This window comes from Chanos chanos, chromosome 8 (assembly GCF_902362185.1).
Source record: "Chanos chanos chromosome 8, fChaCha1.1, whole genome shotgun sequence".
Classification (NCBI taxonomy): domain Eukaryota; kingdom Metazoa; phylum Chordata; class Actinopteri; order Gonorynchiformes; family Chanidae; genus Chanos; species Chanos chanos.
In genome coordinates, this window is record NC_044502.1 from 29,479,806 (window position 1) to 29,505,021 (window position 25,216).

General features: G+C 41.0%; 1 protein-coding gene across 1 annotated transcript in view; it reads right to left on the reverse strand.

Annotated features, from left to right (window-relative positions):
* Window positions 1–1,511: 1,511 nt before the first annotated feature.
* The window catches only part of LOC115819548 (actin-binding LIM protein 3-like), a 41,427-nt gene continuing 17,722 nt past the window's right edge, over window positions 1,512–25,216 (reverse strand). Inside the window, exons 4-24 of the mRNA XM_030783056.1 lie at window positions 24,449–24,632; window positions 22,834–22,949; window positions 21,142–21,268; window positions 20,686–20,779; window positions 18,317–18,404; window positions 16,250–16,308; window positions 15,966–16,037; window positions 14,756–14,911; window positions 14,254–14,283; window positions 12,850–12,979; window positions 11,822–11,920; window positions 10,668–10,718; window positions 8,634–8,768; window positions 6,989–7,053; window positions 6,666–6,813; window positions 4,054–4,083; window positions 3,467–3,525; window positions 3,242–3,302; window positions 2,700–2,707; window positions 1,885–1,965; window positions 1,512–1,625 (exon numbers count right to left, since the gene is read on the reverse strand). Of these exons, the coding sequence (XP_030638916.1) occupies window positions 1,512–1,625; window positions 1,885–1,965; window positions 2,700–2,707; window positions 3,242–3,302; window positions 3,467–3,525; window positions 4,054–4,083; window positions 6,666–6,813; window positions 6,989–7,053; window positions 8,634–8,768; window positions 10,668–10,718; window positions 11,822–11,920; window positions 12,850–12,979; window positions 14,254–14,283; window positions 14,756–14,911; window positions 15,966–16,037; window positions 16,250–16,308; window positions 18,317–18,404; window positions 20,686–20,779; window positions 21,142–21,268; window positions 22,834–22,949; window positions 24,449–24,632 (1,907 nt within the window). The remainder of the gene's footprint in view (window positions 1,626–1,884; window positions 1,966–2,699; window positions 2,708–3,241; window positions 3,303–3,466; window positions 3,526–4,053; window positions 4,084–6,665; window positions 6,814–6,988; window positions 7,054–8,633; window positions 8,769–10,667; window positions 10,719–11,821; window positions 11,921–12,849; window positions 12,980–14,253; window positions 14,284–14,755; window positions 14,912–15,965; window positions 16,038–16,249; window positions 16,309–18,316; window positions 18,405–20,685; window positions 20,780–21,141; window positions 21,269–22,833; window positions 22,950–24,448; window positions 24,633–25,216) is intronic.

The following is a 25,216-nucleotide window of genomic DNA, read 5'->3' on the forward strand; positions in this document are numbered from 1 at the left end:
AATGTCACAGTTTGTGTCCTCTTTAAAGGCTATGCAGTAATCCTACAGTAAGAGAACTTAAATACTGCAATACAAAGACATGACCTGTGGCTGCACATTGACCGCTCCTGCTGCAGGTCCTAAAAAGACAAATTCAAACATCGCCTTTCTTAACTGGCATCTTTTTCATCTGTTGATGTGAACGGAATAGAATTCTGACCTAGTCTGCCTGCTAGCAGCTCATCTCTACGATTCATACAAAAATGAATTCATCTTGCTCCCCCGTACAAATTCAGTCAAGACACTTTACTGCAACAATTCACTGTAATTCATTCGCACATCCTCTGTCCTCTTCCTCACTGTCAAAAATTTTGTTCTTTTCAAAACCATTACCAATTTCAGTGTTCCCTTTCATTTTTTCCTTCTCACTCAAAAAAAAAAAAAAAATCAATGTTGGTTTGTCCCAATAAAAACCTGGCCCCTTTTCAATCATTGAAACTGACATTCAAATCATAATAATTTACAGTTTCTCAGTTTGTAAAAGATAAGAGTTAGGGTTACTTGCGTTATAACGTCGTGTCAAATTACTGATGAAATGAAGAAAAATAACAGCCATTAAAAAAGTGATTTCTCACAAGCAAATAAAGGCACAATTACAACAGAAAAAACTCAACCCTTTTCTTCTGTGAAAATACCTCTCTAGTCTCAGAACACGTACCAGAAGCCGAGCATTAAATATTGAGAAACATCAAAACAGTTGTTCTGATAATATATACATCAATTATGTCACATATTCGTTTTAATTTGAGAAATTCTTTGTTGATATTACATTTCTTTTACAAAAAAAAAAAAAAAAAAATCTCACTGCAGAGTTATTTAGCTATATTACTCTTAACTAATGTTTTGCTCAAAGAAATTAAGTTTAGCATCACTGACACCTCTATCTTAAAAAGAACAAACCAACAAAGAAGTTGAAACTGAGAGCATGTTCTGATGTGGGCTACAGAAAAATATTTTACTTTGGTTCGTGATGCACTCATCATTTGTTAAGCATATTATATGTTAGCAGTCTCATCAAACCATTTACTGGACTCCACTAGCATTCTTTATGAACACACCATAGCTGTTGTTCTTCTCTAAAACAATCTTCGTCTGTCAAAGAATCCAATCACATAGCTATTCATCTTGACATTCCAACAAAGCAAGTAGAACGATATCTATATTTTGTTCAAACAGTTGCTGGTGTTCACCAAACTGCTAGTTTATAAGATAAGGCAATATCCAAGAACCTGAAGGTGTGTCACCCCATGCTATGACAGTAGAAAAGCCCTCAACTAAACATAAAATGAAAGAGAGCTTCAGAAGTGATAAAAGACCTTTGTTATGATGTAATGTTTACACAGAATGTTCAGTAGGAGCCATATATCAGTCACTTTCAGAGGTTGCTAAATGCTAGTTTCATGGTTCTTTCTCTTCTTCCGCTGTGTTCAGGGTAAATCAAGGTATTCAAACATGTCTGGTTCATTAAGCCCTTAGAACAACCTAACTTGCTTCTTCAGCTCGTTTCTCTTCCACAGTGCCAGCTGGTCAAACTCCGCCATCGTCATCCCAAAAACCTGGTAGAACTCCTCAGGAGATAAGTGTCTCTGAAAAGTACAGAGCGAACATCGCATGAACCTCTGCAGCTCTCATATAAACTTGTGACAAGCAAACAACTCATTAGAAATCAATTTATTACATTTTAGAGGGTGATTCAGATGTAAACAGTGAAAAGGGGTTGGAGCACTTTGGAGCAACAGGCACTGTCTTTTGTTGGTCTCGTCTTTTGACCACACTGAAATGTACTTGGGTGTTTGTAACTACTACCAAAACATCCTCATAAATTCCTACAGGTCTGTTGCTTACCTCCAGTCTTGCCCTATCAACGTCATTTGGCAGTTGGTTGCACCCTCTAATGGAGATTACGAGTGCTTCATATGGGTATATCTAGAGTAAGCACAAGAGGCTGAGATCAATAAACAGAGATGAAGTTGGATTTACATGAGGATAGCCAGAGTACTGTGGAGCACTGTACTCTGTACTCTGGAAAGTTATCTATTATACTGAATACGGTATCATAGATACACACACACACACACACACACACAGTATCATAGATACACACACACACACAGTATCATAGATACACACACACACACACACACACACACACAGTATCATACACACACACACACACACACACACACACACAGAGTATCATAGATACATACACACACACACACACGCAGTATCATAGATAACTTTCCAGTAGCCTTCTGTCGTGAACTCACACTCGTGTCCCTGGCTAAAAGCAGGTCACATCACGAGCTAACCTATCAGGAGGACGTTACATCCACACATCTATCACTGAGCTACTCTCAAGCCTCTCTGTTTCCTTTAGCATCATTTCCAGGTGAGTGGGCTCAAGGTTAACGACTCCACAGAAACGCCTATACGCCTTTCTGATCCTCTAGCCCTGGGAAGCTCTCTCTTCCTCTAGGTCCGGTCACAGGAAACATGCCCTGCCTCAGACAGCATGGGCGGTGGATGACAAGTCCTGAGCGGCACGCAGCACATCTGTCCTCGGTGAACCTCACTTCCTCAGCGTCGAGTCTCACTGACGAGTCTCACATCGTGAACCAGCATGTTTCATCAGACTTCTTTAAAAAATCGACTCTTACCTTGTACTCTGAAAAAAACACACACACACACACACACACACACGAACCATGAAGTGGGAATTAGATTTGAGTGCTTTTGATGTTTTGTCACAAAGGGATATTAACCAATGATGACAAAATCCAGTTAAGAAATTTTATAACATCCCTCCCCACCCCCACCCCCAATCACCTCCCCAGGCTAATTCCATTTGTCCAAATCAACTTCATACGGTTCCATGTTTAGGTATTGTTAAGTAATTCCACATGCAGTGACATCTGATCACATCTTTTCACTGGCTATTCATTTCTGTGACCTGGTCTAAGGAGAGCAACCTCAGTCAGGGGAGCAGATTAATACTTGTTTTGTCCGCTTGAATTCACAGAGTAAAAGAGTGGCGGGGAGAAGGTGGGGAGAAGGACCTTCTCTGAAAGGGAATTCACCCTTAATGCCCGAATGTGTAAAAAATTCACTGAATACTAAACCAGATATGGGGCTAAGACCATGTTCATAGTTCTATGCATATTTTATATATACTGTATATCCATTACAAATAACTGTCTACCTCTGTATCCGCAGTTCACTGCATTGGTTCTGTCATACTGGAAATAATCTGCACTCTGAGGCTGGCGAGAGAGAGAGAGAGAGAGAGAGAGAGAGAGAGAGAGAGAGAGAGAGAGAGGAGAAAACAGTGGTGCAAGTTCGTGATGTCGAGGAGTTGTAATCCACAATTTGTCCATCCTCTAAGCCATACACCCATCCGAATTGCAGAACTCTTTGGGGGTCTTACCCTGTTCAGCCTGGTCTTGCTGTAACCCGGTAAAGAGGCCGACCTGGAGATGAGAGAATCTGTGGGAGAACAGGGGCAGTATGTTCAGACTGGGAATGCTGAACTTCAGTTCTCTGTGCACTGCAGCAACATGAAGATGCACGTGCAGCATGGAAACAGCAGGGGGAGCCAAATACAAAACAATGAAAGTGTGTCTAACGTGAAAGGTCCCCTTGGTGCAAAGCAGAGAGGAGACAGGATGAAGTATGAGATGTTTTGACCACACATTAGCTTGCAGAAAGTATATTAGGCAATAGCATCTGTTTCATGCAATGTTCTCATGCACTGTAAAGACTTGGACAGTAACGTGTTTGTTCCCAAGAAAACAATGCATCTTCTCTCTTCCCAAATCCACTTTGTTCTCCCACAAAGAAAGATGAGAATGAACAGATAGAGTGAAAGAACGTAGAAGAATAGATTACTGGTTGACTGAATGAAAGAAATGGTTTTGACTCATTGGCCAGATGCTATGAGTGCGGTTGGTCAGTGGCAGAGGTCTGTCTGTATCACACCACTGCATTCAACAGAGAGAGAAGTACAAGACTCACCACTGTCTGCACTGTAGTGTGATTTGGGAGCTGTAGGAGAGGAGAGGAGAGAGGGAGAGAGAGAGAGAGAGAGAGAGGGAGAGAGAGAGAACAACAATGTTAAGGGAAAGATTGGAAAGGTATACAAGACAGAGATTGATGATAGTGTTTTGTATAATCAACTTTTGCATTTGCTGTACCAAAAAGAACAGAAACCAACACATTCCTCAGAAAAAAAAACTTCTCAGGAAAACATAAACCTATGCACACAGAAACTGACACTGAAAGACAGAAAAGCAATCTCATCTACACAAAGAATCACCCTCCCACACATATAGGAAACTTTCATAACAATGTTAAAGAGAAATATCAACATCTTAAATGTTCACATCAGTTGAATGAAAATGGCTTCAAAATCTAAAGGTAAACACTGAGGTCAAGTGTATGTTTTCATTATGACATTCTCTGAGATGGAGAGAAATGAAAGAATACAGAAAACAGGCAGAACTGCCACTCCCTCTCTCTCTTATTAGTCAAACAGGAGGGGCACAGTAGACAGGAATAGGGTGAATGCAGAAACTCAGACGCAGATACACACACACACACACACACACACACACATACAAAGAGACAGATGCATGCACATACACACATGCGGTAGATTATATATTCTACTATATCATGTCATATTACATTATATTATATTACATTGCCTGAGATTGCCATGTATATGTGTACAATATGTGGAACTACAGTATATCAGTGTGTGTGTGTGTGTGTGTGTTTGTGTGTGTGTGTGTGTGTGTGTGTGTGTATGTGTACGCACATGCATATGCATATGCGTGCGCGCGCGTGTTGTTCTTAATTGCTTTCCTGTGAGTAAGACCCTAGTACTTTGTTCTGCAAGTGTGCACTTTTTTCTGCAGACAGTCTGCTTTAGCCAAGCTAATTATAAAATCTCTTAAAGTGACACTTTTTTTAAATGAAATGTTTAAACTGTTTAGTTGAGTGGGATCAAATTCTAAGACAGCAGTAAGGGAAGTGTGCTGCTGAGACTTACAGGGTCTCAGTCTTACATATCTGATTGTTAGCCAGCTAGACTGTGTTCTGAGTCTTTGAGAGAGATGGGGAGAAAAGAGTAGTTGCGTTTGACAATTTATGTATTAAAATGAATTTGCATTCATGTTTATCTGTATATAGATTTGAAATAGGGTAGCTGTGCAGGTGTTGATCTTGCAGGAGGCCAAGCAGACATGTTACTCTTTCCAAAGTGTTAATATATAAAAATTGTTCTCGATGGGAAGGATACCCTTGAACACCACCATTTGATATTTCTTTGTCCCACCAAAATGTCTCATTACCCCACTCCCTACCCCCCACCCTGGCACAGTTAACCCCAAACAATAAGTCAGGAGTCATGGTCTGGGCCGTGCAGTGGAGGTGACGCTGGGGTGGTGAGGGGTTTAAAATCCACTCCACCCCACAGTTAAAATCCAACAGTGGAGCCTGGGGGAAAACCCCTGACTGTGATTCCTAAGTTCCCTTTCAACACAGAGAGAGAGAGAGAGAGAGAGAGAGAGAATCCCACCACTAGACACATTGGTTACTCAATCCACTTATGCAAGCGCGCGCACACACACACACACACACACACACACACACAGATGCACGACTGGCCACTCATTCAGTATTCCCATGCTGCTGTGAGCCAACGGATCAACATTAATCCCTCCTAAAAGCGTCCTAAAACCAGTCTGACACAAACAAACACAGTAGTTCAGACCAATTAACCCCAAAAGCTTTCCATACAGTACTCTCTCACATACTTAAATGGAAACCCCCAAGGGAGCTGAATTCACAGCGTTTCAATGTTCACCAAAAGTTATGAACATGATAACAATACTAAGGTGGCTTAGCTGCCATCATGCATTCATCTCAGACAAAAAAATGGGACAAAGGTTCAAAGAATATTCTAGCAAAGACAGATGGTAGATTTGAGCCCCGTTGTTGCTTGTCCAAAAACGTCTAGTTATTTCAGGTCTGTTCTCACAACATGTAGCGTTCTTGTCAGTTTGTGTGGGCTCTTTCTGACTCATACCTCTCTGTGTTCTTAACCCAGAGCATTTGCACCTTAAAGCTAGCACCACAGACACCTGCCTCCTCGTAGGCACAGTCAAACCGCACACTAAATCAGATAAAGCTCTGTTCTTTTTTTTTTGTTTCAACCAAAATAAGCACCAGTGGCAGAAAAAGAAGACATACTGCTGTGTCCAGTCTCATAAGCATATAGAAAGCAGCTATGTTACTCGCCACCTAGCAAATCAAGTAGATGGAATCCTTTGAGAGAGAAACGACAATAATTTAGATACAAGTCCAGCTTGTACATATCTATAATGGTGTTATTAACATGGTATAACATGACCTAAGGCAACAGCTGGTCCTCTCAGGACCCTTCAGTGATACCTTGTTGACCACGGTTCAAAAAGTGAGGTTGTCATTGCAGTGACAAATCATGTGACCAAAGACCTCTATCTCCCATAAATGGTCCCAGAGGAAACTTATATTGGTTTACTGATAGTTACACGTTGAGTGTGAAGTGTGTGTTTAGTGTGACAAGAGAATGAGGTGCTCACAGCCGTTTATGGTGTTGCTGTAACTCAAGTTGTGAAGGGCTTCTTTGCTGCTGCGGCGGGAGGTACGGGGGCTCGCCCAAGGATGGTTGTCATAGGAACCAGATCTAGCTTTCAACTCCTCCTTCAGAATCATCCTACCAATCCCACTCTGTTACAGGGAGGGGAGGGAGAGAGAGAGAGAGAGAGAGAGAGAACAGAAAGATTTGTGTAATTTTAGTGACTTTTAATGTTGTCAAGGTTACATATTGAGACAAAGAAGACTGATATAAAGAGACTAAAAGCAATGAGACAAAAAAAGAAATGAAAGAACTAAAGCGCCATACTCTGTTAAAGTTCTGGTTCCATCCATCCTCTTCTCCACCTGAGGAGAACCTCCGCGCCCGAGGAACTGAAAGAAGGGAAAAGAAAAGAAATCAAATTTAAAGAAAGGCTCGTGTAATATTGATAAAATCATAATGCTTCGCATGAATGAGCAGATCTAAACATGTTTTTTTTTAATGTCTTGTCAGTTAGGCATTGAGACTCCAGGCTAGACAGTACTACAGTACCTTTAGGGGAGATGGTATAATGGTAGTGGTCAGACAGTACTACAGTACCTTTAGGGGAGCTGGTATAATGGTAATCAGACAGTACTACAGTACCTTTAGAGGAGCTGGTATAATGGTGGTCAGACAGTACTACAGTACCTTTAGGGGAGCTGGTATAATGGTAGTGGTCAGACAGTATTACAGTACCTTTAGGGGAGCTGGTATAATGGTAGTCAGACAGTACTACAGTACCTTTAGAGGAGCTGGTAGAATGGTAGTGGTCAGACAGTATTACAGTACCAGTACCTAGTATAATGGTGGTCAGACAGTACTACAGTACCTTTAGGGGAGCTGGTATAATGGTAGTCAGACAGTATTACAGTACCTTTAGGGGAGCTGGTATAATAGTAGTCAGACAGTACTACAGTACCTTTAGGGGCGATGGTATAATGGTAGTAGTCAGACAGTACTACAGTACCTTTAGGGGAGCTGGTATAATGGTAGTCAGACAGTACCACAGTACCTTTAGGGGAGCTGGTATAATAGTAGTCAGACAGTATTACAGTACCTTTAGGGGAGCTGGTATAATGGTAGTCAGACAGTACTACAGTACCTTTAGGGGAGCTGGTATAATAGTAGTCAGACAGTACTACAGTACCTTTAGGGGCGATGGTATAATGGTAGTAGTCAGACAGTACTACAGTACCTTTAGGGGAGCCGGTATAATAGTAGTCAGACAGTACTACAGTACCTTTAGGGGAGCTGGTATAATGGTAGTCAGACAGTACTACAGTACCTTTAGGGGAGCTGGTATAATAGTAGTCAGACAGTACTACAGTACCTTTAGGGGAGCTGGTATAATGGTAGTGGTCAGACAGTATTACAGTACCTTTAGGGGAGCTGGTATAATGGTAGTCAGACAGTATTACAGTACCTTTAGAGGAGCTGGTATAATGGTAGTGGTCAGACAGTATTACAGTACCTTTAGGGGAGCTGGTATAATGGTAGTCAGACAGTACTACAGTACCTTTAGGGGAGCTGGTATAATGGTAGTCAGACAGTATTACAGAACCTTTAGAGGAGCTGGTATAATGGTAGTGGTCAGACAGTATTACAGTACCTTTAGGGGAGCTGGTATAATGGTAGTCAGACAGTATTACAGTACCTTTAGGGGAGCTGGTATAATGGTAGTCAGACAGTATTACAGTACCTTTAGAGGAGCTGGTATAATGGTAGTGGTCAGACAGTATTACAGTACCTTTAGAGGAGCTGGTATAATGGTAGTGGTCAGACAGTATTACAGTACCTTTAGGGGAGCCGGTATAATAGTAGTCAGACAGTACTACAGTACCTTTAGGGGAGCTGGTATAATGGTAGTCAGACAGTACTACAGTACCTTTAGGGGAGCTGGTATAATAGTAGTCAGACAGTACTACAGTACCTTTAGGGGAGCTGGTATAATGGTAGTAGTCAGACTCAGAGTGTTGGTAATGATCAGAGGAGTACGAGGAGAAATGGGAGGCCTGGAGAATGACCTCACTAGCTTTGCTCTTCATTGCTTCATATTCATAATCGTCTGTGGGTGAAAAAAAAGTATTTTTTTCATCAAATGAAAGAAAAGAAGGATGACTCACATGAGTCATTCTAAGAGGAAAATGACAATGACCTTGAAGCGATCGGCAGAAGCGTAAACTACGAGAGAGCGAATTGTTTTTCCTGTGGAGATGCTGTCTGTGTTGAACAGCTAAGTTTGACAAAGGAGGAGACCGACTCCTATTCAGTTTACTGAACTCACTCACCTGAGCACGGAAAGAGAGAGAGACTGTGTATTTTATTAAAACCCGTGACCTTGACAGTATGTGAAACCAGAACACATGAGTGGGATTATGGGGGTCGGTGGGGTGTGGGTGAGGGTTGGGGGTGGGGTTTCTGGCGTTTCTCACTGTCATTCAGATGAACTTTGTTATATGATTTACATCAGAGGTGTGCAAACCCAGTCCCAAGACGGCCAAGGTCTTGCTGCATTTCATTTTTAGCTTACTCTCACTTAGATGCTGATTTTTACCCGAAAAAAAGAGGCGTGTGTGTGTTCTTCAGCCAAACACAGAATTCAGAATTTCAGAATTCACTTATTAGTGTACTTAAAAAAAAGATAAAATGGCCAATATCCTTCATCTTCTGACGTTCATAGAGAATGATCATAAACAAGCAGAAAACAAGACATCTTTCAGGAACACAATGACAGTGGTCAAAAATCCATCCTAAGTTATTAACAGTTTGTTCCTTTCTTTTGCTTTTCGCTTATTTATTCAATATGTTTCATGCAGCAAGCAGTGAATTATGTGACTCCTCCATACAAAGGGTGCCCAAATCCAGCCCCCTGGGACCTGCTGTTTCATTTCCTCCCTCTCTTAATTATGATTATGATTTTTGATAATTATGATAATTATGATTTTTAACTGGGAGGCAGGTATGTTTACTCATCTGCCAACTGGAAACAATGACTGTCTGGTTGATATGAAATTTAGCAGGGACCGGATTAGTGCATCTCTGTGCTGGACATGCGGATGGATCACATCAACTCCTGAGATATGTAGGACTAGTGAGGTACTTACAGAAAACGGATCACCCAGGACAGTAAAGCAGACCAGGAGAAGGAGGGAAAATGAATATACCAGGAGAGAGAATGAAAAATGAGAGAGGGAATACTGAGAGTGACAGGGCTAACACACACATTAGAGCACAGTCTTGTTCTTTAAAATGCAGACAAATCAACTTCTCTTCAGCCTGTGGCGAAGTTGCCACAATATATAGAATTCAGAGAACACACACAGTTCAGAAGTAGTGTTAAACTGTTACTGGCTGATCTGTGTTGATTTTACCACACACACACACACACACACACACACACACCCCTCTTCATTATGAATAGCTTTGATTCCTCCAGATGACTGACAAACACTCTGGTAGTCAGGTACAGGTACAGGTGTATGATTATTGACTGACATGGGGATAAAACCCTGAGAAAAGCCAGCACAGTTTCCCACAAAATATATCTCTGGATATATCTGGATTTTTTTTTTTGGACCAGGAGTATGGGACATAAAAGCAGATTCATTTCACAATGAGAAAATAATGACAATGAGACACTGTAATCCTTCAGCAATATTAGCAATATCTAAATGGTTTCTGCAATATTTCACTCCTTGTTCAGCAGTCAGGAGCCTGAGTATGGCAGCTAAGATTATTTCCAACTCAAAATGCATTAATGAGATGTGTCGGTCACTTTTGTCTGATGTTACTGTCTACATAAAAATCACACAGACACAAGTCATGTAGCTTTGATGGTCGGCACATTACTAAAGTCAGAATACTTCAGTAACCTCTTTCAAAGATGGTCTAGTTTGTTATATAACATGCTGATAAAATTTTGCACCAATTGCTACTATGATATAAGCAAACTAAACATTTATACCATGTCTCTTATAGATGGGGGCTTTCCGATAGATGTTAGGTTCCCATGTGGCTGAGAAGGCAGAGAGAGAGAGAGAGAGAGAGAGAGAAAGAAAGAGAGAGAGGATAAGACAGGAAGAGAAGGTAAAAGACAGTGCTAAAAAGACAAGAAGTAAACATCCAACAGTTCTACACAGTTCTTATTTGTCATATTCTCCTCTGTGTTCTGATAGATTTTCTGATTTCTAGAAAATTTCTTTACATTTTGGACTGTTCACTGAGTAGCAGAACAGGACCCTGTCAGTTATTTAAATATTATCTACAGTATATGCGCAGCAGAAATCTGCTGTGGTAATATTGTGAACTGGTGTCAGTTTACTCTCAGCTGTTGAAAAAGGGAGGTATGAAGGCAGCAGAGGAAGGATGAAAGGACTGAAAAGAGGATTAAAAGCCCCCCCCCCCCTTACACCCCCACCCCTCCCAGCACAAATCCATGGTGCCAGGAATCCAACACCTTTTCAATACCATCAGTATCATATCAGATCCCCCGCTTTCTCTGTCTCTAAGTAACGTTTCAACTCACAAATCCTTTGTCATACATCATCCGAGCAGATTAATGTGTCCACTGCCTGTGGGAAGTCTGAACTGAGGAACTGAGCACTTTCATTAATATACCCTAATACCTAACACTTATCTGTATAATGAACTATTCAAGGAGGACAGGAAAACAAGCTTATTAAATGATTAATCATACTTAATGCACACCTTATTGGGCACTTTGACAGACATGTATTAGGAACATATTAGTGACTAACACATGATCCCTAAAGGGTTACCCACATTTCCAATGCAAAATGTACTGATTGCACATTGAGGAGTTAGTACCTAAGTCAGTCTATATCACTGTTGAGGGGTTAATGTGTTGAAGATACTGGCCTTATGTGTGAAGAGACTGAAGATAATGATGCGGACAGCCTTTTTAATGAGTGGAAACAGTATCGCGTGACAGAACAGAGGAGATGTAATCAGAAAAGACGATAAGGATTTCTGATTAGGCTACTTCCATTTTCATAATCAGAATCAGTGAGATTCAGTGATAAGTGAATGGGGTAAATGAGACAGAGTGGGTGAAAGGAAAGGCCAGAGGCATACAGAACGATGAGGAGAAAAGCCTACCTGGCACGTGAAAATGCTTAGGTGCTTGGCAGGTGTGGGACCAGTTGGACTTGGTGTCAAGCTGACTGTAATAGGGAGAACTCCTGCCACTCTCAGTGCCTGCAGTCAGCCCAGAACCAATCACAGCCACAGACACCAGAGCATGAGCATGAGTTCAGGTTTGATCCCGCCCCCTCCCATCTCATAACCAATAACAATGGCATTCAAAGATTAAGCAGTCAGGAACAGTATAAATTTAGCAATCCTGATTAAATTCATACTGTACATGGTTGCATAAAAAAATAATAATAATGCTGATCAAATGGTGAAAGAAAAATGCAGTTAATGACGTTATGCTGTATCGTACTGTCTGTTCTTTTTTTTTTTTTTTTTTAATATACCCATGACAGTAGTTAAACAAAATATAATAGCTATTAAAACAGTCATCGGGCATACTGGGGATGATTAAATCACAGCATGACAGACAGCATCGGAATAAAACAAAAATGAATGAACACACATCAACAGCAGCATTTCAATTAGATCAGCTCCATTTGTGTTGAGTTTGTACAAATGACTGTGACCTAAAAAGGGCTGATGTCCCTCATGTTTGAAACTTGCTGTCAGACAGTGGATGAACATCATGTTAGTAAATGAGTGAGTGACAGCAGAGGCCATCCACCAGAGTACACCACACACAGACCCCATAAATCACATATATGAAGACATGTTTAGGACATGTGTACGAAGTCCACTGAGCGAGACGTCACCGTGATAGCATGTAGGCTGTAACTCCAAGGTCTGTACGTGGTCCTACTGGAGTGGACTGGGTCACAGAGAACAGATGGCCTCTCATGCTACACAGAGCTAGGTGGAGTGACCCTAAGACAATGTCGTGTCCATCAGCCAAAAGTGCTTGCCTAAAGCAAAGGTAACTGACTGTGCTCGGGGGAAGAAGAAAGCGCATTTGGCAGTGTCCCCCTGAGTAAGTGTGTGGTTATGGTGGTCCCTTGGCAGTTGCTGTCTTGGTGGGATTTGCGGGGACTCACCGGAGTGGTAGTAGAGCTGAGGGGAATGTGGGACAGTTGGGGACATGCCCTGTCGGCCATAACTGGGCGAGTCAATGGAGCCAGGACTGGAAGAACGTTGGTGCCTGAAGTCCATGGTGTCGTAGATATCCTGTCAAGATGACGACAGCAGGTAATCTGTATAATAACTGTCGCCTACACCAACTGTCAACTCATAGCCTGTACATCAATCACCTGCTCAACAACCTAACAGGAACAGAAAAATCTAAGGGGAAAAATCTGAGGGAAAAAAAACTGAGATTTTTCTTTGGAACAGAAGTGCAATCGATATTTCTCCCCCATTAGATGGGAGACTACTCATTCCTGAGATTTTTCTTTGGAACAGACTAAGGTAAAGAACTTGTTAGTATTTCACAACACATAAAGAAAAGTCAGTGAATCTTATGTGACTAAACAATGACCATTCTCAACAAAATTAACATCAACTGTTGACAAAAACAGGGTCAGTTATAGGCGTGTCACAATCCATCGTTTTTCCTCTGCACTTTGTTAACAGTTTTCTGATGTGCTTCCGACTTAGCCCTAGGCCTAGCTGTTCTATATATAAATATATGAAACAATAAAAAGAATTTTTAAAATGACTCATTGTTAAGATGTTTTGTGAGTGACTGGGCAAAGTGACTTTTTTTCTCAAGATTTTAAGTTAGAATAAGTTATGTCTTAGTGTATTTAACTCACAAACTATCAATTCAAAATGAGCTGACTAAAAATTTTTTTAAGTTAATTCAGCTTAGCTGAGCTGTTTTTTTTTTCCTCAGACATTTTCAGGTAAGTTCCAGAATCACAGAGCACTTGATGTGAAATCCGCATTATCAGACTGATCACCCGAGAGCTGCGTGGTATTAGGTTCATACCTAACCAAGTTTCAAACTATAACAGCTGTACGACTTGTTTCTTTCCTCCTCAGAGATCTTTAGTGAACACTGAAGAGTTTCACAAGTAACAACAACAGCATTTCCTCTATGACTGGAGATCACCAAAACTTGACAGATCTAACCAGACGCAGACCTGAAACATATCCTCTGTTCACCAGCTCTGAATGATACATTCATCCAGCTTTGCAGGCACTCTGTTGATATCTGCCGTCTGCCACCATGCTTGTAAATCTGAAGATAGTGATTTTCAGATCGATGGGAATGTTAAAGCACAGAAGCCAAGTGACAGAAGCAGAAGATGACAAACTAAGATTTGTGTTCATTGTTTTCAGTGGAACCAAACATGCGACTGACTTCCAAGATAAGATCCCATGACTGCCCCTGTGACGTCATGTGCTCTTTTTTCATTTGACTTCATTTGACTTTGTTTACTAAAGACAGGCCAATTCTCCACTGACTCTACCCTTCAAAACAGCTTTTTCATAATTACCTGAGAATATGGAGACAGAGTTTCCAGAGACTGCTCAGGTAAAGGAGAAGAGGGAAAAGTAAAAACAAATAAATGAAGAAAATATCACCAAGAATAAATATAAATGTGTGTGTGCGGTGTTTGTGTGTGCAGTGTTTGTGTGTGCAGTGTGTGTGTGTGTGTGAGAAACATGAAACATCTGGGACAACAAGTGTTTTCAGACTGCCATATTTCACAGCAGATGTAGTAGAACAAAGAATGACCCATCCATCCATCCATCCATCTATCCTTCCAACCATCCATCCATCCATCCATCCATGCATCCACAGACTCAAAATGTAACCACAGAAGAGATGATCGCAATGTTGGCAAAAGTGTGCAGTTGCAGAGATACCCAGCAGAGAGAGAGAGAGAGAGAGAGAGAGAGAGAAGAGAGAGAGAGAGGGGGGGGGTGAGGAGACAGGTGTAAGAGTAGGGCAGGTTGGGAATCAGACCGGGTAAAGTGGGCGCTATGTCTCAGTACCTCCCCGTAGCCGTAGCGATCTAGCCTGTCATCAGAGCAGAACTTGTGATAGGGTTCATAAGGAATCAGATCTGGCCTCTGCACATCATAAATGGTTTTATTCTTTGGAAGAGCAGCCAGATCTTTATAATTTAGGATCTCGCTTTCCACTTTGGCCTGGAAAGAAGACATAGAACAGCACAGAAACACACAGACAGGAGAGAATAGCGAGTGAGAAACAGAGAGAAAGCTTGTGGTTAACAGAAGCTTTTTTTTTTTTTTTTTTAAAAGGATGATCAGCTTCTGTTATTGGCTTTGCTCTCGGGAGAAGACAGTGATGCCCAGTAAATGAAGACAAAAGCAAGCCACACATGCATAAAGGCACTCAAACTTAAACTCCCAATTTCATAATCACATTTAAAAATTGATTTATTTCAAAATATCTCTCTCAAAATAAACAGTAAATTGTGCGGCTGACATGCTAGTAGAATCTACAAGTTCAGTCAATATTATTCCCCCATTAGATAGGAGACTACTCATTCCTGGTGGACTGCTCTCACTGCAAAGTTGCTTGCTTGGAAAGTTAGTTCATTGTGGTCATGTACTTTGTCATTTGCCCTCTTTGTCACTTCATAGTCAGTAAGTCACCCAGTTAGTCTACCCTGGGTTTAACAAACTGGCAAGCAACTTCTTGTCCTGTTAGCAAATCCAGCTGGATGTGCTAAATGAAGTTAAGGAGCCAAGTCTCTTCCTATGTAATTATGTCATGCAGTTTTTCATAATTACATCAGCAGAATTTCTACTAACACCAGTGTATGAACGATAGAGTGACAGAGGTCAACAATTCTAACACTTTAAAAAGACTGGCAGGGATCCAGGTCAAACAAAATACCCATCCGCCCATACACCTGAATAAACAAGCTTAGAAGCAACCAAAAGACAGTGATGATTAAAGACTACACACTTGCCCACTTAACACATAAACCAATAGATTCATTATTAACAAGCAAACTGTTGCCATTGACCCACAATGCACACGGAACTGACCACAAATGAACACAAGTAAAAGATATATATATATATATATATATATATATATATATATATATATATATATATATATATATACACACACACACACACACATATGTGTGTGTGTTATGTAGACAGGCATTATAGAACACAGCAGGTGTGTATGTGTATTCCTGTGTTTGTGTCTGTGTCAACTCACACAAATGACACGGTTTGGGGAGCCGATGCTGGAGCCTGGAGGGGAGATGGAGGTCTCTGAGATGCGTCTGACCTGGACAGACACAAACATACAAATTCAGTAAGTGCCATGACTGCTCCTTACACAATGCATTATAACCACATCTATAGTTTCACAGCCTCGTTATATAAATTCAAAATTTATTCAGAAATAAAAGTATACAAAAATTACAAAAAACAAAAAACAAAAATTACAAAAAACAAAAATAAGCAAACAAAAAAAATGACTATTGTTTGGAAACTTACTCTGAGCTTTTTCTCCATCCGTGCTGACTGCTTACATACAGGGTGCCACACCTCTGATCCTACACACAGACATACAGGAAGAATGAAAGTGAAGCTCTAAATGAGGGTAATGTGAGTGTATGGTGAAAGGGCACTCTGTAGCCTCTCCGTCTGTGAGAGTCCCACCTTTAGGAATCAGTATTCACGGCCTGTATGTGACAGCGTGATCAAACGTACGAGCTGGCGGGATCAGCACTTTTTAACAACTCCCACATATCAAATCAGCCAGAGAGAACCACAGATCATACCACTGCTACTGAGCTCCAAGGGTTATAATTCTCTTACCGGCTCTTTCTCGCTCTCTCTAAAATGCCCATACACACATGTATAACAGACAAACAAACAAACAAAGATGAATTTTCTTCATGTGTTTTCACCAGAGGAAAACACAGGCAGGCCTTCATGGATGCATCGGTGGCTACTCGTGAATGATTAAATTTAAGGTTACTTGTACCAGCTGCTGCAGTACTGGAAGGCAGGGACCTATTTGCAGGTATGGGAAGGCAAGCAGTGATCTGTAGGGGCTTTAACTAATCCAAGCACCTGCCCTGCCCAGTCAGAGCCACAAAGCCACAGTCCAGGGCTGGAACAGGTCTCCTCTGGAAAGCACAAAGCTGGAGGCCAGAGGCCGACCTAGACTGGGTCCCCTGAAACCACTGCACCAATCATGCTGAGTCAAGATAGAAGGCTGTAGTAAGAAAACAAGGCCTGAAATATATATATATATCTGTACTAGTAGAAATTCTGCTGATAAAACTGACTAAAAATTGCATGAAGTGGAGATGGGGACTTAGAAGTATTGTTTAATTCATCAATACACAATGTTGCCAGCAGAGGGTGCTCTGAACCCCTTCATCTTCACTCATCTTTAAACACTGGTCTGATGGTGTAAATGCACTGAGCGTTGTCGACTGAATCTGCTGACAAGACTGTAACTTGGTTGTCAGTTTGTTAAGTACAGGGCTTGGTAACGGATGAATAACCGGCAGAGTAGGATTCTTCTCTCCGTCAGTAAACGTGATGCAGGCTGTCCTGTCTCTCCTCTTATTTAATATTGGTTAACGCATTATTTCATCTGTATCCACCCAGAGTACATTCACTTCTGTGCCTCAGACACATGGCTACCAGCCAATGACAGATGTGTATAATGACGGATTACCAGGCAATAACAGATGTGTTTGTTAACTGTGTTGTTCATATTGGCCTATTATTCCACAATGCCAGTTTACGGTAACATTAGCTCTGGAGTGCAGTGCAGCAGGACTGTGTGGTGAATGAGCCTGAATGACAAAGACGTAACTAAAGAAGGTGAATTTAATGTGCTTACTTGATTAAATACCGCAACAATTCAATATATTGCGTAACTCATTCAGAGGGATTATTCTTTTACTGTACACATCATTCATGTTTAAAAAACTGTAGTGTGACAGACTTTAAGCTTCTGTGATTTCGTCACCTGTTTGTCTGTATCTGTGCTGTGGTTCAACTATTCTTAGGTCTGTGGTCACACCCTATCCAGAGACACCCAAACCTTGTCTGTTGGAAAGATGAGGCTAACAGGACTGTCTAATGAACCAAGGTCATGGTGAGCAGCTGGACCGTAAGACTAAAGGTCTTCAGTCTGAAGGACAGCCCTGGAGCTAAAGTGAAGGTAATCAAGACACGACAGACGCAACAGAGGGAGCCTGAAAATGACCATAGACTGAGAGGTGTGATCCGTGCATGTCTGGAACGCTACCTCGGGGCTGGCTGGGCCTCATCTCCATGTCTGGGTCACCCTGGTGAGGGTGTCTGAGGTTGCTAGACCTAAAACATCCACGGAACCCAGGATGTGGTCAATTGCATCACAAGATATGCCTCGCATGAAGTCTTATCACAGAGGAGTCTTATCACTAAAGAAATCAGCGTTTCAGATCTCAACCTTTCCTCAAGTCTTTGAATGTTCAACGTGGTATGTGTATACGAGCGTGCGTGTGTGCCTGCATACACGTGTACATGCAGTCTAGGCACCGAGCAGGTACCACTCACCTGTGAGATACATCTCCTCTCCTTCAGTAAACATCATATGACAGTGAGCACAACGGGCACAGGTGGGGTGGTAGTGCTTTCCACCCGCCTGCGGGAGGGAGAGAGAGAGAGAGAGAGAGAGAGAGAAAGAGAGAGAGAGAGAGAGAGATAGAAAGAAAGAGAGAGAGAGAGCGGGGGAGAGAGAGAGAGAGAGAGAGAGAGAGAGAGGGAGGGAGAGAGAGAGAGAGAGAGAGAGAGAGGGAGAGAGAGAGAGAGAGAGAGAGAGTGTACAAAATGTGAACTGAGATGGTATTGTGAATACATTAAGAGACCAATGTGACAGAAAAATTGGGTAATAGCTGTGGAGAGGCTGAAAAAAAAAGCACATTTTCAATGCGAAGGAAAACCAAGAAAACAGACACTTATTTCCAAGGCACAAAACGTTGGCTGCAATGGTGATATTTTGTCTGCTCTTTCTGATTCCATGCTCTAAGATCAATTATACAATTATGAGTGAAATTAGTCAGTTCTGACTACATTCTGCATGCACCAGCTGTGCCTTTCAAAACTTTTCATTTTTCACACTTAAACTATGTTCAGAGTCTGAAAAAGGCCACAGGGAATGACATGCAGGTGGTTACTCAGAACACTGGCAAAAAAGATCCAATGCTTTACCTATGAATGCCACTTTACAAGTTTGAGCCTTTGGGAAAATTTTATACAAAATGGAAAATTGGTTTTAAGGCTGGTCAATTAAAGTGCATGGAGACCAGACAGATGTTTAAGAGTTTCTCTGGGCAGATGATGCCAGATTTAACCTAATTAAAACCACAAAAAAAAACAAACAAACAAAAAAAACCACATTTAAATCCATTAAAAAAACCCTTTAACCATGTGATGCTGTCTTCTTTTTAACGGTCCTTAGTCTAGATGTCTTCTTAGATTGCTGTCTCACATAGTGTGTTTCATGAAGCAATCTGAGTTTTTACTCTTTATATGCATGTACTTAACTATCCTGACAAAAAAATGACTTAAATTAAAATGTGGTGTGTCACAAACGGGCTAGAGAACTGTCTGGAATATATTAGTCCAGTTCCATACTCTGTGGTGCAGGGACACATTTTGCTTATGTTCTGCTTACACATTAAAAACTGTAATTTGCATTGTAAAGACATTGTGACAGTGTATTGACGAGGTGGGTTTTAATCTGCCATTACACCACTCCTTTATGGATAAGTACGGATCTCTCCAAGTCTTCAGTTCCATTATCGGTAGGTCTGGGAACAGTCAGGAAGGGTTCATGTTCAGTGATGGTGACAGCAAATTGTGATGCGCGTCCTATTTATGGCAGGTTAAACGCTCCGCTCTCTGAATACACTTAGTGTCCCACGCTCAGCACTTTCAGTATTGATTTGTAGTTTGCAACAGCACTCATTTGTGTTACCATCCAGTGCTAACATACACAGAAACCACATTGAAACTGACGTTTATTGATGCAAAATGATACCAGGTTGGTTTCATCTGATTTACCACGGAAGCACGCTAGGTCAGGTGAGTTTGCTACTCCACTGTGCAGTGCATTCGTCATGATTCAAAAGCTCTTCAGTTATGATCGGTAAGACTCTAAATCAAGCGTTTATGTATCTCCAACCTTAAAGCATGAAGAGACTTTCAGTAGATAATAATAAAGAAAAAAAATAGCAGAACCACGTTCCACGCGCTTTAACTAGAATTGTAAATGACACAGATGCCTCACTGCGCTTCAGTTGTACAAATTCCCTGTACAGTCACACTGACTCTAACTGAAGATGCGTACAGAAAACCTCAGGTGCCACCTGAGAGGAAAAGGGGCAGCTGTCAGAGGATGAGAGAGAGAGTCTCATTGACAGACAGCAAGAGATGGAAAGGGATGAACAAATGCAAAGATCGGAAAGGGTTACATTTGTTAGGGACTGTTTTAGAAAAAGGCGATATGATTAAATTGCTAAAAATATTACTAACCCAAACTACTTCCAAGCTGCTGAAATTTGTTTGCCAAAAAGGCCTGAAGGAGTACAGGGAGAGCATCTGGCAGCTCGAGAGGGTTTTTTTTTTTTTTTTTTCTTTCTTTCTTTTTTTGTGCACTGCACCACGACAAAAGGCCAATCAGCACTACATCAGCTTCTGCACAAAACCATCATTTATTAAAAACATGGGGAAAAAATACAGACGAGAGGAAAAAAAAAAGGACTTGAATTTCAATAAGGTAAAGTGAGTCAGCAGAATATTGGATTTCTCGACGGATTCGCGCGGAATTTTTTTTTTTTTTTACGTGACCAAGCAAAATCTTTCCTTGAGTCGCCGTGTCGGGGTGCAGAGATGTGTGTGTGTGTTTGTTTAGGCATACTGACCTCTAGCACTCGCCCACTGATGTATCTGTGGCAGGACTCACATCTGATCCCAAACTGATTGTGGTAGTCCGTCTCGCAGTATGGAATCCCATCCCTGTTAGAAAGGCACATCCGGGTTAATGACGCGACCTGAATGTTATTGGGTTAAAGATCAGGAATACTCACACTTAGTTCTGACAAAATGACACTTAACAGAGCTATTGATACGGTGGCACACAGAGTGCTTCCAAAAAAGAAAAAAAATTACATTTATTCTGTTTAACTCCAATATAACAGATTTATATAATCACCCTTGATTGATTGAATTAAAATCAAGTTAATACTGATTCAAGTCATCCCCTTGATTAGCGGAGTTAAAAAGTGTGAGTTTGGCTAACAATGGGAACAGTCTGGAGGAACCAGATGACAGGTACACATGACAGTGTAAGGAGTTGACGTGTGTCCATTTGAACCTACTTGCTGATGTATTCTCCCGTCAGTATGGTTCCACAGGTATGGCATTTGAAGCAGCTGACATGCCACTGTTTCTCAAGGGCCAGCAGGGACTGTCCGTGCCTTATCTCCTCCTTACAGCCTGCACAATCTGAGAGTGTGTGTGTGTATGTGTGTTAAAGAGAGGGGGAAAGAGATAGAGAATAAATGAGCAGGAAACAGAAAGAGGACCGAAAGGGGCGGATATCAGACAAAAGCGGGAAAATCACACATATTTGTCCTCTACAAAACCGTAACTCAAAGACTTCAGAGACTATTAGACTATTAAAGCAGTAAAAAGTAGGGCAGGACCAAACTCTTAGATGGAGTGTTAGAGAGAGGTTTGTGGACAGGTAATTGTATGTCTCTGTGAAGATGAAGGACATTAGAGAGAGTTATGATAGAAGATGAGGAGGTTGTGGGAACTTGTCCAAGAAAAGGTCATGATGTTATTTGTCCTAATTTAGAGTTGTTTGTGTTCCCAATCCCTCCCAGTGTTCATTCATCTATATCTAAAGTAGCCAGTCAGTTTTTTTCCACAGCTGCCTGTTTCAGGTGAAAATATATGCCCACACAACCTCAGGAAGCTGTGTTTTCTCTCTGCTCTTGGAGACTCTTTGATAAACAGATAAATCAGAGGGTGCAAACCAACTCTCATCTGTCATAACAACGCTGGCAAAGAATAAACAAATATATCACTTCTTGCTGATCATGCACTGTCAGATTTTCTGGCTAGGAACCTGTTTCTGAGCTCAGTAAACAGGTATGAGGTACAGAGCAAAGGCAAACACTGGAGATGCTGTTCAGCTACATTTCCCCCCCCCCATCACCTTCATGCAAAATCACAATTTCCTTATTGCATGCCAAGTCTTAATTTGCTGAAACTAAGCCACAAATAGATTCAAACTCAAGGTAATCCTGTTTTATATAATTAGCATACCTAGATATGACATAGAACCATGAAATTTAAATACTCTTTTCTGGGATGTTAAACTACAGGCGTTTAGACTGGCATATATTAGCTTAATGAAATCATGACATTCAGCAAACATTTCAGCACCTCTCCTGCAGACAGCGACAGGAGAGGTGCTGTCAAGTGTCCTCCACACGCTCACGAATTAAACGCTGTTTCGAGAAAGACATGGGTTTTTTTGTTCGTTTTTTTTTTTAAAGTTCTTAACATCGGACTTAGAAAAGTCTTAACTTCTCAGGTCACCTGTTAACTTTAAGAAGAAATAAATCTGATTCGACATGAGGGTTTCAGAGCAAGAGAGAAATGGTTTTTCTCTACACACATGACTGACCTCATAGCCTGCCTTTAACTCCTAACATGGACTGAAATAGAGTGTGAAGCCAGATATTTACTAAAGATACTCTATTAGCCTAAGGACATACGTTCTGTGAAAATGACAGGAGGGATCACTAGATTTCAATTTTTTTCTAATGAAAAAAGAAAGAAAGAAAGAAAACCTAGCAAAATGGACTCTGAATTTCTGAAAAGCCCTCAACAAACTCACATACATGGTGAGAATGTTAGTACTCTTTACATGTTACATGTGTCTAATGTTATGAAGCATTAACAAAACAAGAATGAATAAACGTAACAGGGAAGTTGAAACAGCTGTAATCTAGAAAGAGACACAAAGTGGAAGGACAGAGTGGTATGACTGGGCTTACAGCTGGGTCCGTGGATCTTCACGGGTTCATTGGTGTTGACCAGGGTGTGTGAACACTGTTGACACACACATTTCTTTCCACAGAAAACCACCCTGTCTCCAATCGGGAACGGCCTCCTGTGACAAGGCAAGATACAACAGTTTTACACACACACCAGCTCACAGTAACGTCCTAAGCCCCAAACACACACGCGTTTTTCAACTTTAGCATCGACTGTGTGCGCAAGCTATTTTTTAATCCTGCCAGGTACATAAGAAAGTCCATATTCTCCACAAAGGGCAGACTTGACTTCCCAAGGCTGTGCAGAAACCTCTTAAACAAGAACTGTAATGTGTTTACCCCTGGACCACAACACAGAACACAGGTGTGAATGAAGAACTGAGAAGGAGGCTACGCACTGACCAATTTCTTTGAACTAAATGCACCAAATAATATTCTCCTTTCATTATTAGTCTCTGACATCTGTCTCCAGCCAAGTCTGTGCAGCTGAGGCTAATTATTCCATATCACCAGTTACAGAATTAGACTGATTTTTTTTTTCCTTTTTTTTGGCATAAAGTTGGATTTGATTAGGCATATGCAATTAAGATAACAATGTGATTAACTTCATCCTTTTTTTTTTTTTTTTTTTTTTTAGTGAGGAATTTCTTAGTTTCTCGCCTGAAAATAAGTGGGCTGTTGACTTCAAAAATTTAGGCTGAGAGGGCAAGTTAGAGCATGAGACACTCCACACCACAAACTATTCAGGAAGTATTTAAAATGCTCTCTTTGGCCCAGCACAGAGCTCTGTCTGCAGGCATCCGGAGACAATCCACAGACATTCTGTAGTCTAATGCTCTTTCTTTAAATACTCCTCCAGCTTCTTTAACTAGGACTTTCTAACAGATTTTAAAAGTAGTGGAGAGGTGCTGCAGTGTGGTGCCATCTCTACATGGGGCTCTGGGATGATTTTGGACAAAGTGAACATTTTGACTGTCTGCTCTGACAGCAAGCACCAAAAGGGTTTCAACACCAAAGGATTTTCATTAAAGAGGGCTAATATATTGACTGTGCTTGTGTATCCCTGCATAACAACATGTTCCTCAAAAGTGTGGATGTTCTCTGTGTAACAAGTAGGCGGATTCTATAGGTTTGTCTCTGTGTTTGTGTGTGTGTGTGTGTGTGTGTGTCTGAAAGAGAGGTAAAATGTGTAATAAAACCTGTGGTTGGAAACATAGGTCCAAGGTTGCCTTACAAACTTTCATTTTTCATAATACTGTAATATGTAACTAAAAAGCCCTGAGGGGAAAAAAACCTAATTGAAAAAAGGCCAATAAAAAAAACCTTTTAGGGCAAATTCTAAAACACTATTCCCCTTTTAAAGATGATCTAGCTCCACAAGGAGCAAGAAGCCATATCTAACACCAATCTCTTATAGAAATGATCTTTATTTACATCATAAAATCAATGTCCCTCAAACAGAGATTCAAAACTAAAGCACAAGCCTTCTTAGAAGCAAAACTTTTTTTGTTTTTTTGTTTTTTTTTGACATATTTCATTTACTGTTAATGAATTTCGTTGTCAGCCCAATAAATTAAAATAAAATAAAATAAACGGACCACGATGAGCACCTTACCTGCACATGCTGCAGACAAAGCATTCTGGGTGATAGGAGCGATCCAGCGCGGACACCACCTCTCCTGTGATGAAGTTCCCACAGCTATCACACTTGGTCCCATAGAGACGCTGGTAGTCCTCCGTACAGATGAACTCGCCGTTCTTCTGGAAGAATCCAGAATGGGCCAGGTCGCAGCCACACACTGTTCATATACACACACACGCGCACACACACACACACACACACACACACACACACATAGGTGTTTGTTTTTTTTTAAGAGTAAATGTTTGTAGGATTCAAACCATGGTCGAAAACGCCTAAAGCAGTGATTTTGGCACACTGACAGAATCCGAGAGAACACGAACAAAGTCAGACATAAGCCGCTGGCATACATATCTCTAAAAAAAATCATTGCCATGGTAACAGGTCTTCACACTTTACACTTCTTCACAGTTTAACCACACTGTTCTATAAAGTTCTTCTAGAGACAACAGAAAAAGTAACTAACGCATGTGTGTGCATGTGTTTTTGTGTGGGTGAAAATGTATAATGAGTAGGTGTATACATGTGTGTGGGTGAAAATGTATAGTGAGTAGGCGTATATGAAGGTAAAGTTTCATTAAGCTAATATATACCAGGTACAACAAAAAGTATGCTAAATAACTAATATATGTGCCTGCGCATACCTGTGTGTGTGTGTGTGCGTGTGTGTGTTATCAGAGACAACCGAAAAAGAAAGAGTGATGGTTTATAGATACTCATTCTCTCATTTTGGAGCATCTG